Source organism: Myxocyprinus asiaticus, chromosome 47 (genome assembly GCF_019703515.2).
Source record: "Myxocyprinus asiaticus isolate MX2 ecotype Aquarium Trade chromosome 47, UBuf_Myxa_2, whole genome shotgun sequence".
NCBI classification, from domain to species: Eukaryota; Metazoa; Chordata; class Actinopteri; order Cypriniformes; family Catostomidae; genus Myxocyprinus; species Myxocyprinus asiaticus.
Window position 1 is genome coordinate 11854978 of NC_059390.1, and position 18814 is coordinate 11873791.

Consider the following 18814-nt stretch of genomic DNA (forward strand, 5'->3'; position numbering starts at 1 on the left):
GTAGTACAAAATCAAAACTTTTAGAGTATTTGACGGATTTTCTCTAAATAATTCTTTACAATGTTTATTCCCCTGACGATTTTATTATTTTGTTTTATTTTGGTGCTATTGTGATAGTGGGTGCACATTGTAATCCTCTTTATTTGTATTTGTTTGAATATGTTTCGTTCCACAATATAATATAATTATTATTATTATTTTATTTTTTTAAGCTGCAGAATGCAGATATTCGACAACAAATAAATTTGCAAAAGAAAAATTACTACAGGATTTTGTTTTAATTTCTGAATTTAGTTGACAGCCCACAATGTGAAAAGCATGTGCACAGATCAAACATGTATTTAAACATTGATGAAGACAGAAAGATGTTAATTTGCATTATGGATTGATAAATGAGCTGAAACATTTAAATGACAAACATTTGATTAACCTATATAATGCTTCAATGTTAAAACTTAAAATAATAAACAAAGCAAAAGTGTGCCAATGTCTAACCAAACATCAAAGTGAAGTCAAAACAGAGGGATATACAGAAGATTTCTTTTGATTTCTTTTTGAAACTATACAAAAATTTGCAAAACCTTCAGTAGTTTTATACATACATAAAAAAATACTGTTTTGAATACATAAAATATAACCAATTCCCTGATGTCGTCCCTATTTGGGCTGCTTTATAAATTAGCAGATTATTCATAATCAACACTTACGTCCAATCTAATTAACTGCATGCATTTATTCTTAATCCCAAATCCTCAAAAATATATCTTCTGAAAAGCCAGATAAAATACAGCGGTGCACCTGCACTTCTATTTGATTCTTTGCAACTCTGGAATGTTGGCACTATCCACTCTAAGGGTGTTCTCTGTTAGAATATGAATCTTCTTGGAAGAGTTGCCTTCCGTGGCATTTGATGCTGGGGCTTGTGATGGAGAGAAGCTTCAGACGTGAGCTGCCCAAAGGAGACTCTTCTGAAGTGGTTTGCTATGGCAAGAGGAGGGCACAGAATGTTATGCACTCATCGGCCTAAAAACTGTTTCAGTATAAAATGTACATTTCCAGTAATAGCACTGCTGACCATGGAACGCCAATAATCTAATCCTATACATCCTATAAACACAAATATATATCTACTATTATACTTTATAGTATAAGCAAATATGTATAATCCTATCAAAACATGTAAGAATCAAAAACATGTCACCTATGGACAATGCAAACTATACAATTGTGTTCTGAAGATTGTTTGACCATCCATGTCAATTTGCAAAACAACTTGTACTGCATTTCTTTGGAACAATCTAAACTTTTTATTAGATATTTTATTATTATTAGATGTAAATACATAGCTTATATATTTGTATTTGTCATATCATTGCCCAATCATCATGGGGGCCTGGTAAGACACTGCCATTGCACAAAAGTTTATTTGATAAATAAAGCTTTGAAATTTGATATTAGTATACTAGATCTTCATCTGAAAAAAATCCAGTAAACAGTTTTCCTGCCCTTTTTGACCAATGAATTTCCATGACCTTTCCAGGCGTTTGTGTCTGTACTGAATACAGACTTAAAAATCATTCTGATTCACTCTAGAAATTTCAATTACTTTTCTATGATTTTTGAGATTTCAATAATACCCATGACTTTTTCAGTCCTAAACAACACAATTTTCGAAATCCCTGAAAGTCACGAGTCTCAACAACAATTTGTATTAGATGACGAAATTGTGAGATATATTGTACAGCTTAGCTCGTAAGAAAAAGTATGACTTTTATTCCCATAGAGACCAACCAATCAACAAACGGAATTTCAAATCAATGCAAAAGAGGAATACAATTTTAGCTAGCCTCTAATCCAATACTTTATTTTAAGAAAGACTCATGCCTTATGCTTCAAGAAACAGCTGAAAACACATCTTCCGCGAGTACTTAACCAGTCCGCAATAATGACACTTACTATTTACTAAAAAAATAACAATAATAAAAACAATATATATATATATATATATATATATACATACACACACTTTCCTTGTTTGTCTATTTCTTCTGCACTATAGTTTCTCTTGGACCTTGGCAGTGTGATACTGCAGATTTTGTTGACTTTTGTAAGTTGCTTTGGATAAAAGCATCTGCTAAATAACTAAATGTAAATGTAAATAAAAGGAAATGCCAGTGAACAAATGTTACTCAATTCATATGTATTTAAGCAAAAGGAATGACTGATGTATGTCAGTAAACTGTAATACGCTTCCCTCATCTTCAGGGTTTGGGTAGACTTTATGGTTAGGTCTAGGTTCAGGTTTGTGGTTTGGGCTTAAACTAAGAAAACATTAGATAAATCGTAAGAACACTCATTTAAAACACTGATGTTTGTCTTTCTTCCATAGTACACAACAGTGAATTTCCTATTAAAATCATGGTTAGGTTTAGGTTTGGGTCTGGACTTAAACGAAGGAAAATCATAATAACATTGTTTGTTGGTTCGTTTACTTTTCTCTATGGGAGTAAAGGATGTACATTTTTGTCCGAGCTAAGTCATACCATTTCTTAGAATTTTGCCATCTCATTCTATTATGACTTGTCATGAATCAAGGTTGAATATGTCCAGGTTTTCAGGAGTACAATAACAGTAATGGTTCTTGATCACTTTTACAAAATGGTACAATCCTGGTTATTGATAATTTCCAGATGTTCTACTCTATCTGTTACCTTTGGATGTTTGGATGGTGTACTGCAGTTGTCTGAGAGAACCAGCCGTTTAGAAGCCTTGCTGCTTTCATTCGGGGAAGAGCTGAACGCTCCAACATGATTAGATAATTCTGACACATTCGCATAATGCATTGTACTCGGCTCATCACAAATGTCCATTGGTGACCAAGAATAGGTTTGACTGAAGGTCATGTCGTCTTGTAAATTCATATTGGTTGTTTCAAAGTTTTGGCCAGTTCCCTCCCTGTAGAGATGTCTTACACATGAAGGTCTGGAGAACGCCTGGGAGAAGCTGGGGGTATGCAGGGCCAACGGTGTAGACTGTGAAGGCCCAAGACCTGATATTTGTGAAGGCCCAAAACGTTTCTTTATAGAAGAGTCCACTGGACTTTGACTGCTGCCAGACTGATTAAAAGTATCGTTCCCTGGTCGAACTATGCTCCTGACGTGGCTGCCCAATCGTGTATACCGAGGGATGACTGGTTTCTTCATGGCTCTTTCTATGCCATTCTCTCTACCCACCACATACACACACTTCTGACCCCGTGTAACAGCTGTGTATACGTGCTGCCAGTTTTGACCCCAGCCATCTCCAAGCACGTACACAATAGTTTCGGCCTCTGAGCCCTTAAGTGGATAACAACAAATGGTTAGTTGACAAGTTATTGCATCCAAATAAGTATGAATGGCTCTATAATGATGACTGGTGTTCTAATTTGAATGTGACAGAACTGAGAGCTTCAAAGAGGTGAACCCAATACCTGAAAGGTGTGAATGGTTCTTGCCCAAGCGTGACGCAATTTACACTCTCTTTGTAGATCCCTGTAACTTGAAGTCACTATCCGCCCGTTCTCATCACCTAGTGTAAGGTACCGCATCTTTTTGCATCTCAATCCCATATCCTCCTTAGTCAAATCCTGTGATTGGTGTAAAACATGAAAAACTGCAGCTATCCTTAAACTCAAACTATTTTTGCTCTCTTCTTTTTTCTTTTCTTTTTTTTTTTTTTTTGCAAAAGACATTTAATATGTGAAATTAATGTAATGATCAAACATATACAAATTATAATTTATTCTACTGTCAAAGGACTTCAAAAATAAATGTATTTCAGGACACAAAAAGACTCCTTACATCTAATCTTTGTTTATATTAATAAAATTAAGCCAGTGAATGCTACAATGCAGACAGAAAGTACAATTTAACAGAATTTTTGCATTATGAGAAAAAAAAAAATATCAATCCAGCACCTCTTTAATGAAGAAAATTTCCCCGTTGCACAATCTTTCTTTTTTCTCTTTCGTCTGTTCCTTTGTTCTTTGACTTCCAGCATTATCACGGGAAGCTCTGGCAGTATCGAAGGAAGTTCTAGATTTATCATGGAAACCCTCTTCTTGCTTGTTCTCATTGTCTTTTTCTGAGATGTAGCCATTCTTCGTGCAGCAAACTTTATCCCCCCGTTGGAAGTATATTTTATTCTTGTGAGTCCTGAAGTGAATAAAAACAAATATTAAAATCTATGTATAACATACTGCAGTATATACTGCATTAAAGTAGTGAAAAGGATTCAAAAACTGTTGAGTTTGTTAATTAGAAGCAAAAAATAATAATGTTTACATTTACTTACTTTGTAATATGACCAGAATAATGCTTGCAGCAAAGCTCATTGATCAAATCGCAGTCCTTCCTTTAAACAATAACAACAACTTTACCTTCAGCCTCAGCATTTTCATGGTTGGCATCTGAGCACAGTCTGAATAAACTAACTCTGATGAGAGTTGACCAGCAAAACAACAGCAAAAAGGCCAATTAACAGCATGAAGTGCTACAACAAAGCGATGCGAATAAAAAATTCCAATAAAATTATGAACATTTGCATCCGTGTTTGAGAAAACGCAGCAAAATATAACCCATCTGACAATATGTAATGCCGTTTCCAGACACATTATCCAAAAGCTTATGTTATTGGTCTGTAATTCTTTTCACTGCAGAGTGAAAGAAAATAAAACTGTCGCATTGTGAATTTTCGCCAAAAACTTTTGTGTAAATAGGCCATAGTCAGTAGGTATTTGCTAAGGCTTTTGCTAGTTTTTATTTTTGGTTAGCCTACAACACATCTAGACTGTTCTTTTGCTGACTCACTCAGCTCACCTATTTTTACTGATTTTTGAACATCGTCTTACCTCCTGAAAGCCACAAATTGGGATGTTCTATCATCTTTGAGTCCAGGAGCTTTCTCCAGTAGGAATTTAATAGCATTCTGGAGGTCTAAAGAATAAAAATAGAAGAAGAAATGTTTAATAAGACAATGAAAAGAAAATGTCTCCGACATATTTGCCCATTATAGCTGTTTACAGTGTGCGGTATACAGACCAGAACTTTGGAGGCATCTGATTCCTGTCAAGATATTTTGATATTGGGTGACAAACACACACACATACATACATATACATATATATATATATATATATATATATATAAGTGCTGTGTATACACACACACACACACACACAACCCAAATTGGGACAGTACGAAAAATGCTAATAAAACCAAAAAGGAGTGATTTGTAAATTATATTCACCCTTTGCTATATTGAAAGCTCTACAACTACACATTTTATGATGTTTTGCGTTGTGAATTCCTTTTTTTTTTTTTTTTTAAATGTACAGTAATTTCAAATCAGATGATTGCAACACACTCCAAAAAAGTTGGGACAGTCGAGTGCTTACCACTGTGAAACATCACCATTTCATATAATAACACTTATTAAGCATTTGGACACTGAAGACACAAGTTTAAGTTTATAAAGTGTAATTTTCCCCCATTCATCCATTATGCAGGTCTTCAACTGCACAATTGTATTGCTTGTATTGTGCGCTTCATAATGCACCACACATATTCAATTGGAGATATTCAGGACTGCAGGCAGGCCAACCTAGCACCCGCACTCTCTGCTTATTAGGCCAGTATACGGTTTGAAGTTGTCCTGCTGAAAATTCCGGGACGTCCCTGGAAAAGACTGTGCTAGATGGCAGTATATGCTGCTCCAAAATTTTTACATATCTGTCTGCATTAATGGTGCCCTCACAGATGTGCGAGTTACCCATGCCATGGGCACTGACACACCCCGGGCCTATACAGACACTGGCTTTTGGACCTGACGCTTATAACAGCCTGGAGAACACGACAGCTTTGTTTTCCAAAAAACTTTTTTAAATGTGGACTCATCGGACCAAAAAACAGTTCCACTGTTCTACTTTCCATCTAAGATGAGATAAGCAGTGTTGACTAACAAAGGTTTATTAAAGTAATCCCAAGCTCATGTTCATGATATCCATTACAGATGAATGACATTTTTTAAGACAGTGACGTCAGATTTTCATCTTGTCCTTTACGCACAGAGATTTGACCAGATTCTTTGAATCTTTTAACTATATTGTGGATGAAATGCCACAATGCCCAAAATCCTTCCAATTTGTCTTTGGGGAACATTGTTCTCAAAGTGCTGGATTATTTGCTGAAACATCTGTTGGCAAAGTCTCGAATGATCCTTGCTCTTGAAGGACTTGGCTGTTTTTGGAGGCTCCCTATATACTATGACACGATTGCCTCACCTGTTTAATATCTCCTGTTTCACATAGCCTTGTTATTTCAACTCGTCAAATTTGTATTAGTATTAAATTGCCGGTCTCAACTTTTTCGGAGCGTGTTTCAATCATCTGATTTGAAATTACTGCACATAAAAAAAAAAAAAAGAAAAAAAAAGAAGAAATTCACAAGGTAAAACATCATATAATGTGTAGTTATAGTGTTTTCAATTTAGCAAAGGGTGAATATAATGTACAAATCACTACTTTTTGTTTTTATTAGCATTTTTCATACTGTCTCAACTTTTTTGGAATTGGGGTTGTGTATACACACACACAGTATATTCCACCTTTTTTTTTTACCACTTGTGATCTGATCAACCGAGTCGCATCTCAAAGGGTTAGTTCACCCAAAAATGAAAACTCTTTCAGCATTTACTCACCCTCATGTCATCCCAGATGTGAATGACTTTCTTCTGCAGAACACAAATTAACATCTCAGTTCTGTCGGTCCATACAATGCAAGTGAATGGTGACAAAAACTTTGAAGTTCCAAAAAGCACATAATGGCAGCATAATAGTAATCCATAAGATTTGTGGTTTAATCCATGTCATCTGAAGCAATCCAATCAGTTTTGCGTGAGAAAAAGCCTAAATGTAACTCCTTTTTCCACTGTTCATTTCGCCATTGCAGTCTCTAGTCACAATCGTGATTTCAAGCTTGATTACACTTCCTAGTGCTTGATGCATCCGCAGAGCGCTAAATGGCATTATGAAGTGTAACAGTGCATGAAATCATGATCGCCAAGGAGACTGCTGGTGTCAACATTTATAGTGAAAAAGGAGTTATATTTTGGTCTGTTCTCACACAAAACAGATTAAATTGCTTCAGAAGACATGGATTAAGCCACTGGAGTCATATGTATTACTTTTATGCTGCCTTTACATGCTTTTTGAAACTTCAGAGTTTGGTCATCACACCATTGTATGGACCTACAGAGATATAAAAATCTTAGCTTGTGTTTTGCAGAAGAAAAAAAGTTATACACATTTGGGATGACATGATTTCTTTTGTTTCTTTTTCAGCTGAACTATTCTTTAAATACCAGGTGTAAACAAGGCGTTTGTTGTTCTGGTTGTATAGCCCTTTTGGTTCACACATTTACAGCAAAAGATGCAATGGATTTATATCTAAGGCACAATGACAGTGTAAATGCATCTGCCTGGAAACAGCTACATACTGTGCATGGTTCTTTAAGATTTACAAACACATTTCAAGTCATTTACAATTTCACACAAACATCTGACATGGCCATCTAGAGGCTGCTCACTTACCATAATCATAATTTCCCCCAGAGACTTGGACAAAAATAAACCTTTTGTCAGATGATGGAAAATCAGAGGATTTTGTCATGTCTATAGTCGCATCAAACTCCAAAGGACTATAATGTCTTTTTTTACCCATCTCTGAAATTCTAAGAGTTTTTAGAAAGAGCAAGAGTAATCAGGATTGTCCTTGATATATGCATTTGTTCATATTATACATTCAACAAACACATTCACACACACACTAGTCTTAAATCCTATCATAATTATTTGGTTAACTAAAGCTAGAAAGATATATATACACAATTTTCTATAAGCCCATCAAACGTTTTAGAGTCCAAATATCTGCTCACAGTCCAGCGTTTCTGACGATGAGCTCAGACTCGGCGCGATGGTTGGTCTGCATCTCAATGGCCCAACGGATCATCCGGAGACCTTCAAACAGGTCATTCAGTGTGTTTCCAGGCTCAATGCTGGGCAACTGCCTCACATCACCTAAACTCAAAAAAACATAGTAATCCTGTACAATTAAGTTGAGGTAAATACATTGTAAACAAGCCATAAACTTTAAATTAATATCCAAGCAATGTTCTTACCCAAAATGATGAACTTCTGGAGTTGTGCATGTTGGGTAAGCATACTGAGAAGGGAGTGAAGGATCTGAACAGACACCAGGCTTCCCTCATCTACCACCAGCACACGCACCCGTGAGAACTTCCAGTCCACGGGATTCCCTTGCTGATCTTTTTTTGCATTCATGAAACTCCATAAAATCTGTAACAAGAGGAAAGAATTGGAAAATAACATTATGAAAGTTTCTAGGACCCTACAAAATATAATATAATATATTGTTGCCCTTAGTTTCATGTCTCGTATCACTCCACAGTCTCTTTCTTCTCACATTATAAAATAATTTCAATTGAAAGCAATATTTCAAGTCCATTTATTTATTTATTTGGCAAGTGGCCATGTAATAAGTGAGATAATGTACATTTACCTTGTTATTGTACATTTAGCTTGTCAATAAGGTCAAATAAACACCTTTAGAGTGATATAATTCCTGATCACTCTGTCATGGTTTATTTTGTGATTATGACCACCAATGTTCATGGCATTGTTGTAAAATTCAACAAATAGGACAAACACTATCATTTCATTGGACTATACCTGGTGCATGGTGTACGCAGTGAAACCAGTTCTCTTAGTAAGAAGCGAAGCAGCTCTCCCTGTTGGAGCAGTGAGAAGAACTTCCATAGGCTTTTCATCACTGTCACTCTCCTCCTTGCCTTTATTCTCCTCGGGTGAGTCTGACAGCAGCCCATTACTAGACCCCTGAGAGTCATACTGAAAAACCTCACAGGCCTTTAGCACCTCTTCCATGTCACTTGTCTGCTGCTGCATGGCCGCCTTAAAGACCAAGCTGACCACTGTGGTTTTCCCACAGCCCCCCTTCCCACTGATCACCGTCACTGGGTTGGCGCACATCATTTCTGCCGCTCGCACCTGATCGGGGTCTAGTTCTATGGTGGCGGGATCAGGATCCAAGTAGGTGGAATCATTCAAGGCAGGGTCTGATAAGGAGTCTACATCTGAAGTGAGGCCTTCCTCTTTAATGGTCGGCTCTGTAATATCAAAAGCCTGAGAAGAATCACAAAGTGGCGGCATTCCTCCATTTTGGTCCATGCTTGATGTACCAGGCTGAGCAAAAGCAAGGTCTTTCTGCTCGGATCCAACGTCCTGATCTACGTGATTTTGTGCCAAGACTGATGTTTTTGCATCAGATTTCCTTGTATTGCCTTTTTTAGAAGCCCTCGCCCTTAATCGCTCCAGTTGAGCATTGCGAAGAACCTCACTCACATCTAAGTCAATTGTCCAGAGTTTTCCCTTCACCAGGCTCCTCAAGCATTCAGCAATGCCCTTCTCGTAGTTGAAGAGGTTCCGAAGCGCATATTTTGTTTTGTCTTTAATCAGCACACCCTGCTCCACGAGAAAATGCACAGCTTTCCAGGCATTCACATCTTGCACCTCACGATCACGGTAAAAATGTTCCTCCAGTTTCTCCTTTTCAATGTATGTGCTGCCAGTGGCACTGCAGTAGCGCTTAACTTCCGCATACAACTGCAAGGAAATACGCTGCAGCACAGGGATGGTCTCGAACAAATTACAGAGCTTAAAAGCCTCCAACTTTGCTTCACACCTGATGAGATGTAATTCTTTGAACATGATCTGTCAAAAATGTGAAAAAAAGCAGAATATCCATCAAAAAGACACCAAATAGTGAAGGGTATAATGTGAGTTTAGATGCAAAAAATGGTTCACCAACAAGCCAAAAAAATAAATAAAAAAAATTACAAATATGCACAGACACAAAAATAAATTTGAGTGTCCTTTTTTAAAATTATTTTCATGCCAAAGATGCGGTCAGCTAGGGCTGTCATGATTATGAAATTTGGCTAACGACTGATTGTCATACAAATAATTGCGATTAAGAAGACTGATTGTCAGTTTAAAGGCTATGATGATAAATTGTCTCTTTTAGGGCTTTCACAATTCATTGCGATATAAAATGTCATATTTCTTAAGGTTCTTGTGTGCTTCATATGCCTTAAGTCATTTTTACATATTTAACTTAAAATATGTCAATCAAATATTAAAATAGGGATATATGATTTCCTTTTAAGGCTTTAAAAACATATGAATTACATGAAAAATAATGTTTTAAATATCAAAATATTTCTAAATATTTTTGTGAGAGTTTTTGTTTGTATTTAGTTTTTCTGTTAATAAAAATTTATTTTGCCTCCATCTCTGCAATTGGGTCCTTCATCTCATCTATGATTGTGACTTAACTTTTATTAACAGAAAAACTAAACACAACCCAAAACTCTCACAATGGAGACTAAATGAAAAGCAAAACCGAGTCAATAACTGACTAGTAAACAGTACCGACCGAGGGCTATGAAAATCAAACCGACAGGTTGGAGAACCTACTCACAAAACAAATGAGCAGAGAAGACAAGGCAGAGGAGAGTTTAAGTAAATGAGAAAATAAAGGGACACAGGTGCTGTAGATCTGTTAAACGAGCTATGCAACCAGCATTGTTATAGCTGCTGGGCATCACCTGTGAGAAACGATAGGGAAAACACCAACACACACAGACATGGCACACAGAGACAGTCATGCCAGACTGTGACAATATGTCTCTCTTTTTGGTCAACTTTTACATTTACACTGTTGTTTTTGAAGCTCAAATTTATATATATATATATATATATATATATATATATATATATATATATATATATATACACATACATATTATATATATTTTCATATAATATGTTATACAGTATTATGAAACAGTAAAATATTTCTGTCCTAATTTCTTCACTTTCACACATTATTTTTATGCTCTTTGATTAAACCCACGAGCCCTTATTTCTCATGAAGCAAAACCTTTGAGAATTCGTTCCACACATATAGAGGAAGTGTGCATCTCCTCCTCTGAGTCACCGCGTGTCATTAACACGCTATGACCAAAAACATTTGCCATTACACGATCGTTAAAGTGAAGCTGGAGTGGTTTGCTTTCACTCTCAAAGTTTATATTTGATCATTTATATTTTCGCGGGAGTTTGGCGCGAGCCTCTGCTGACGGCGCGTGCATCAGAGCGCTTGAGAAGCGCTTCACGCACTCTTCCGGACAGTAGAACATACAGTGACGCTCGGAGTTCAACTTAATGACACACAAACGAGCCGTTGACGGTCTTTAAATATTCACTTAAAATTTCCCTTACTTGGCCATTAAAATGTGATTGGAATTTGAAGTGCACAATAATTGCGGTTATCTCAAATAATCGGTTAGACAGTAATTTAATAATCAGGACTAGGGCTGGGAATCGTTTTTTAAAGAATTATTTAGAAATGAGAAATGCAATTCTTATTGCATTTACTACCCTCTGCTGTCTGTTACCAAATAATGAGATAATTTCAGATTTGTACAGAGCAGATAAAACAAATCAGAAATAAATGTAATAAATTTCTTGTAAAAGGTGTGTTGCAGACTTTTTAGAGACACAAATAAAACTCCAATAATAGATCCTTACTCTATTTTAAATAAAGAAATCTAAACCAACATGAAATGTGATGGCATATTTCATGAATTAATTTATTATTTTATAAAATTCCAATTACAACAAAACTTATGTCTCTTTAATTATACATTGTCATATGAACAACCAGTCAGTAGCTGCACTGCTTGATTTAACAGAGACACAGGTCATCATTAAATAAACAGTAACAGTTCCAGAGACAGTTTAGACTGTGTTTTGTAGCCTAATGTTGTATTTCAGGCTTGTGAGACTTCAACAGTTCTTTTTTAATTTCGAATTTCGATTCATAACTTGCACATCAGTATAAGATTTCTTGTATAGCGCTGTATGTTTTGCGCTGTTGATTCAAAAGAACCGGCTCCTTTGAATAATTATTTTTCGGGAATCGAACTGTAACGGAAGTAAAAAGAGCCGGCTCGAGGCTCGTTTGATTGGGAATTAAATACACTGGTAAAACTGTAAAGGGCAGCACTGCTGCCGAGATGCGCTGCTGGAAACACTGTCAAGAGTTTTTGAGGACGATGTTCCAGCCACATCGGCGGAAAATTGCATGCTGGAGAACCGTTAACAGAATGGAAAGTCACGAAGATCATACGATTTCGATTTTAGGTTTTTTCTCCCCAATTTGGAATGCCCAATTCCCAATGCGCTCTAAGTCCTCATGGTGGTGTAGTGACTCACCTCAATCTGGGTGGCGTAGGACGAATCTCAGTTGCCTCCGCGTCTGAGACCGTCAATCCGTGCATCTTATCACGTGGCTTGTTGAGCGCGTTACCACGGAGACGTAGCGTGTGTGGAGGCTTCATGCTATTCTCCGTGGCATCCACGCACCCCACCGAGAGCGAGAACCATATTATAGCGACCACGAGGAGGTTAACCCAACGTGACTCTACCTACCCTAGTAACCAGGCCAATTTGGCTGCTTAGGAGACCTGGCTGGAGTCACTCAGCACGCCCTGGATTCGAACTCGCAACTCCAGGAGTGGTAGTCAGCATCAGTACTCGCTGAGCTACCCAGGCCCCCATGATTACGGTATTGTTTAAAGGATAGAACCGGTTCTGAACAACAACCGGTTCTCGGTTCCCAACCCTAATCGTTACAGGCCTACTGTCAACAGATCTTAACTTGTATTAAACCTAGAACATTTCTTATAGGCTGGTAAAAAAAACATCCTATGGATTTAAAAGCAATGTTGGTGTCCCTAGAAGAATTCTTACTTACATAGTTAAAGCCCAACTTCCATACATCAGTCTTAATTAGCTCCTCCAGTTTGGCCAAAAAATCTGTATTATCCTGCTGCTGCTGCTGTTGTTGCTGTTGTTGTTGTTGTGAGGGCTGACTGGAGTCGTCTGTCTCAGCCGGTTCCGGTTTGCGCTCCATCTTTCCCTTGCTTATTATCTCCATAAACTGGCCTGGCAGCAATGTTGGAACATATTTCATGATTCCAGGGTACAAGTTGGCAACTCTTACATGTGTCCCAGCAACTGATGTGTTTAAAGACAAAATTAGCAATAACAAAGTCATTGATTATGGTTTCAAAATCATTAACTGTGCAGTATCCATCATGTGTGCAAAAGTGTATATTTAAGGTTAAAATTAGATTAAGGTTAAGGGAGATTGGATTAGAATAGATTAAAATTTAGGACTTGTTTTAAGCAACTATAATTCACTTTAGCTTTGGCTCTGCCTTATTGCACTGTCATTCCTTGACATTCTTGGGATACTGTACATCTTTATTGTTTACATTATTCTAATTTTCAGACTGTAAAAAAATACTGTATTCTAGTATAGATTATATTTTAAATTCTAATGTATAGATTGCTTAAAGTTTTCAGTACTCTTTCAAGAAATTAGTGTCAGTGAATTCAGTGAAGTTATACAAATGATATAGGTGGTCCAACCTGAGTGATTGACATATGTCTTGAGCTGTTCAGCTATGGCTTTATGCTCCGGTTTTGACACTTCAAAATCCTGCAGGGCGTCCAGAACATTGACGGGCTCCACGTCTCGGTCTTTGGGCAACCACTCCATAAATGTGTTGACAAAGTCAGGTAGTGCCCCACAAGCATTGAGAAAAAGAGACACAATTGAATGACCTTCTGATCTCAGATTAGTGCGGAGGCTGTAGGAGAGGTAGCCTTTGACATAACTCTTGCGCTTGTCTTGGCCAACTGTGCAGGAGATCTTCCACCAGGGATCACGTAAGGGAAAACGGCCCTCAACCCGGTACATCTTATTGTCCACCTTGAAATCCACTGCAAATGAAGGCAATAGAACATGCATGACACATTTGGTCACTATACAGATGTTGTGGTAGACTTTGTTTACAAGTAGGATACTTTCATTAAGCTTCCAAAAAGCTTTAAGAAGTGAGATGCAACACCAAGATAAAAATATTTGTTTGTATAATCACTGTTTTACAGAGCTGTTCAGCCGTGACGTCAATTTGTAGATGAACCTGGAAGGCTAACTCGTCATGGAATCCCTCTAAAATTTTGTTTTTTATAATGGGGTTTTTCAGCTTATCAGTAAAATAAGGTCTGTGGTAAACATTACTTGCTGATACATGGATATTTTGTTCTATAACATAAATTGCATACTTTCATACCTCAGATGTGAATTTTGAAACCGCCGTGTTTTTTGTTTTTTTTAACGTATGCAATTCAACATGGCTTCAAAATTCATGTTTGAGGTATGAAAGTGTGTAATTTATGTTATAGAACAAAACTTTCACATATTGTCAAGTAATGTTTACCATAGACCTTATTTTACTCATCAATCTTAAACTGCCATTATAAAAACCCATAGGAAAATCCAGATGGATCCCATAGCGAATTCTCTTCCGGGTTTTTGTATAACAACCTGAAAAGCTCTATAAGTTTTATTTGTAACAGAGTAAAGTGAAAACATGGCTACTTTAAACAGCGTAAAATGTACACATGGCTACTTTTAACAGTGTAACAGGAATAATAAGGTCCAAAACAGCAACTATGAATGCAAACTTTAATACAGTGAAAGAGACACTCTATTAGCATAACATAAATATATGGAAATTGTTTATAACATTCTTTTGAATGTTCATGTACTAAAATAAAATATTTGATGCCATGAGTGTATCTTCATTTACTATTACTATTATTTTGAATGGCCATGGAAAATGAAGCAATGTGATAATTTTACCTGGTCGCAAAACGTAGTCAGTTAATTTACCTGATGAACTTTCACCTTTTGCTGACTCTTTATGCTGCGCAGAGCTAATGTGTGCTTCTAAATCACTTGCACCTTTATTAGAAACTGATACATAAATACCAGCTTTACATGTCATACATTCTGCTTCCCACGGATCTCGACCTGGACGAAAGCATGGGAATTTTTGTGCAAATCTTCTGTAAAATTGTACTTTCGTTTGGGCATTGTTTCCACTCAGCTGTCATTTGCTGCTACTGTCAAACAACTGATGCCGAACACAACAGCGCTACGCGCGTGCGCGGAGAGATTGACAGGCAGGAATTTGGCCAATAGTTGCTGCAAGCCTCTTATAATCGACCAATTGGAGTGCGAGAAGGCGGGACTTACAAAGACAGGTTAAAGCAAGGCGGGACTTACAAAGACAGGTTAAAGCAATGCAAATATACGCGCACACACAATGAAGTATTAGACCAGATGCACATAACAATGCAACTAAAGCCGAATCCCTGACATTTTCTTAAATTTAGAAATCCCTGCCGGACGCTTTTTTAAGGTCCGAAAAAGAGGACGTATGGTCACCCTACTTTAGCAGCGGTGCATGTATTTTAACATGTGGGCGATGAGGAAACATTTAAAAAATCAATTTTAAGTGACTACTACTAACAGAAACAAGTGTTGTAATACTAATATGTCATGCTTGGGTGGGGACAAAAAGTAAACAGGACATACGGTGCTGCCTTGCTGCCGTCTTGACAAAGTGCTCCGGGATGCTTTCGCTTCAAGTGTTCGTTCATGGCGGTTGTACGGCTGTGATAAGCCATTTCCAATTTGCATAGCTTACACAGCACCACATTGTTGAGAGTCTGGCTAAAATACTCCCATGCTTTAGATGACCGTGGGCGAGTTTTTTTTTTTTTTAGCTGCAGCTTGTTCTTCGGGGGAATCCATACTTAAACCGTTTGCTGCCATTTTAATTATTCCATTGCGACGCATGTTACGCATTTCTGTAATCGATTACGTCGATGAATCGTCCCAGCCCTACATGGTAACAGTGTAAAGTGTAAACATGCAACTTTTAACAGTGTAAACACGGCTACTTTTAGCTGTGTAAAGTGTAAACATGGCTACTTGCCTATAAACATGTTTACGTTTACTTTAAATGAGTTTACTGACTGCGGTGTGTTTTTAAAACCGATACCGCGGTGTCTTATTACAGACATGGTTTGATCCACACACCTCACGTTTACAAACCTAATTACACAGCCAAACGTCGACAAAATGTTTGATAAATATTGTGCGCTACCTTCTTTTGACGCTGGCATGGAAAATGTAAACATTTTCCCTCCTGATGAGATAGAGTCCATTTCCCTCATGTCCAGGAATTCAGGCTGTCTTTCCTCTTCTTCATCTTCGCTTTCTGAAACATCATCTTGGTTTGATCGGACATCGTGGCGTTCCGGTAAAATGTATCCAGTAATTGTTTTCAACCCAGTGGGAGAACCTTGCAGCGCCATTCTGATCCCTGGTTCGCGGTTTCAGGTAATGACCCTTTGCAGTTACCGTAGCTGCAACAACCAATCAGGGCATGCCAAAATAAAAGACTGTTTATTTGGTAGACTCAAATAAGAGTTTCGAAAAATCAACTCGTAATAACAAAGAAACAGCCTTTTTCCAGAGATTATTTAGCAGAGATGGGCCACTTCTGTTCAAATGAATGAGAGAAACCCGTTTTTTTATTTGAAATATGTTCTTTGATCGTAATCTTGAACAACAATTATTGAGATTTCGGTGTTCCCCCATGAACATTTTTTTTTTCTTACTTTCGTTTGGAACGACCCTTCCCGCAGTGCCCTTCAAGGTGGCAAAACTGCCATTTGGGAAAGGCCCTTAATTTGCAATTTATTACACACACACACACACACACATATATATATATAGTTTTCCATAAGAGTATTTAAATATGACATAAAATATTACAAACATTTTTTTTTACTTAAACTGATCAACAACAGATTTGTGGAAAAAGCTAAATGTGAGCTGAAAAAAAAAAGGATAGATGGATAGTGTAAAACAGAGTATTATTCAATGTGCATATCAAACATGTATAAACTTTGATGATTACGGAAAGCTGTTATTTTCCATTCTGGATTTAAGAATTAGCTGAAATGTTAGACAAGTTAAATGACCAACACGATGAGCTTCTTTCATTAACATGCTAAAGGAAAAAATATGCCAACAATGAAGATTAGTCCACAGTGAAGTAGCAAAGTAGCCCAAGCACATCCAATAGTTTCTGCCTCTGAGCCCTTAAGTGGAATGAGAACACATCATTAGTTGAATGAAGATTAATTCATGAGCTTTTAAAATGGAATGCATTGTATCTGAATACAATCTGAATTTAGTATGAATGGCTCAGTTAACATGACTGGTGATCTAACCTCCTTTTATTGATATGACTGACATTAAGCCTTACACAATATAGGTTGTTTACACCTGGCATTAATGAAAATTCTCTCATAATTTACTCACTGTCATGCCATCCCAGATGTGTATGACTTTCTTTCTTCTGCTGAACAAAAACAAAGATTTTTAGAAAAATATCTCAGCTTTGTAGGTCCATAGTCAAATAAAGGAAGCACAGAAGTAATCCATAAGTCTCAAGTGGTTAAATCCATATCTTCAGAAGTGATATAATAGGTGTGGGCAAGAAACAGATCAAAATGTAAGTCCTTTTTTATTTTAAATCTTCACGTAATAGGTGTTAAATCTACACCTATTATATTGCTTCTGAAGACATGGATTTAATCACTGGAGTCGTATGCTTTATGTGATTTTTGGTTGATCACCATTCACTTGGATTGGACCAACAGAGCTGAGATATTTTTCTAAAAATCTTCGTTTGTGTTCTGCTGAGGAAAGAAAGTCATACACATATGGGATGGCATGTGGGTGAGTAAATAGTGAGAAATTTTTTTTATTTTTGGGTGAACTATCCCTTTAAGATCAGGTCGACTGATCCAATCACAACTTGTCAGCCCTATGCAGATGTAAACAAGGGTCTAAAATGCTTTGTAATCTCATCATTCCAACCACACTTGGAGGTAGAAGATGAAAACGCCTGTGACGACATTGCATTTGCAGTACTGTATATCCTACCTACACAATAATAGTAATAATCAGTCAATTAACCAATGTGCTAAATTAAGGGGTTTAAACTTCAGTGGCAGCTTTAAAAGAAAATAACCAGCTGATCATACATTTGGAAAAACACATACGTTTACATTACATGCCTGATTTCAGCATGCAATGAGTAATGAAGGATCATGATAAAGGTACTGATAAAGGTACTCCACTGAAATAACTTCTGCTTGAAGTAAAATAAATTCTCCAAAAATCACATTTGCGCTTAGATACAAATATAACTTACATTATTTTGCCTAAATGTGAGTTTTACACGAACTGATTTCATTCGATATACTGCATCCCAAATGGCTCTTATGTTCACACTTGGGTGTTGTCACACCACTAGAGGACCACATCCTGTGCAAATGGTCATCAATTTTAGAATGGGAGCTGGAGAGGGCCTTTGAAAACCATTTCAGACAATGGGGAGCCTGAGCTTCATTACCACAAGGACTGAAACTTTTAGGGTTCTTAATTTACTTGAGGAGCACAACTTCATATGATGGGTGGCAATCTGTTTCACAAATTACTAAAAAGGTTTGAGTTTAGAGTCTGACTTCAAAGTGCTTCATATACTTTGTCACTGCTAAACTGTAATAAAGACTTCGGCAACATCAAGTTTTTCTCCCAATTTGGAATGCCCAATTCCCAATGCGCTCTAAGTCCTCGTGGTCGCATAGTGATTCGCCTCAGTCCGGGTGGCGGAG

At 37.1% G+C, this 18814-nt stretch overlaps 1 protein-coding gene across 2 annotated transcripts; it reads right to left on the minus strand.

The window, feature by feature from the left end:
- Positions 1 to 194: 194 nt before the first annotated feature.
- On the minus strand, positions 195 to 16462 carry helb (helicase (DNA) B). Of its 2 annotated transcripts, none has more exons than XM_051690814.1 (13): positions 16228 to 16462; positions 13637 to 13990; positions 12957 to 13219; positions 8789 to 9847; positions 8218 to 8395; positions 7975 to 8116; positions 7631 to 7770; positions 4892 to 4976; positions 4336 to 4395; positions 3959 to 4196; positions 3473 to 3628; positions 2712 to 3338; positions 195 to 981 (listed from the first exon to the last, which is right to left on the minus strand). In XM_051690814.1, the coding sequence occupies exons 1-13, from the start codon at positions 16436 to 16438 to the stop codon at positions 850 to 852; spliced, it is 3645 nt and encodes a 1214-aa protein (XP_051546774.1). In that variant the 5' UTR covers positions 16439 to 16462; the 3' UTR covers positions 195 to 849. The 2 variants fall into 2 exon arrangements, with proteins under 2 accessions (XP_051546774.1, XP_051546775.1); XM_051690815.1 differs by lacking the exon at positions 16228 to 16462 and adding an exon at positions 15654 to 15906 and having other exon boundaries at positions 196 to 981.
- Positions 16463 to 18814: the final 2352 nt, after the last annotated feature.

Excerpts from the sequence above, each read along its gene's own strand:
- helb (XM_051690814.1), bottom strand. The coding sequence starts at position 16,438 with ATGGCGCTGCAAGGTTCTCCCACTGGGTTGAAAACAATTACTGGATAC. Across the intron at positions 7,771-7,974 it reads ATCGTCAGAAACGCTGGACT|AATTTCAGAGATGGGTAAAA; the intron begins GTGAGCAGATAT and ends AAAAACTCTTAG. Across the intron at positions 4,396-4,891 it reads CAATTTGTGGCTTTCAGGAG|GAAGGACTGCGATTTGATCA; the intron begins GTAAGACGATGT and ends TATTGTTTAAAG.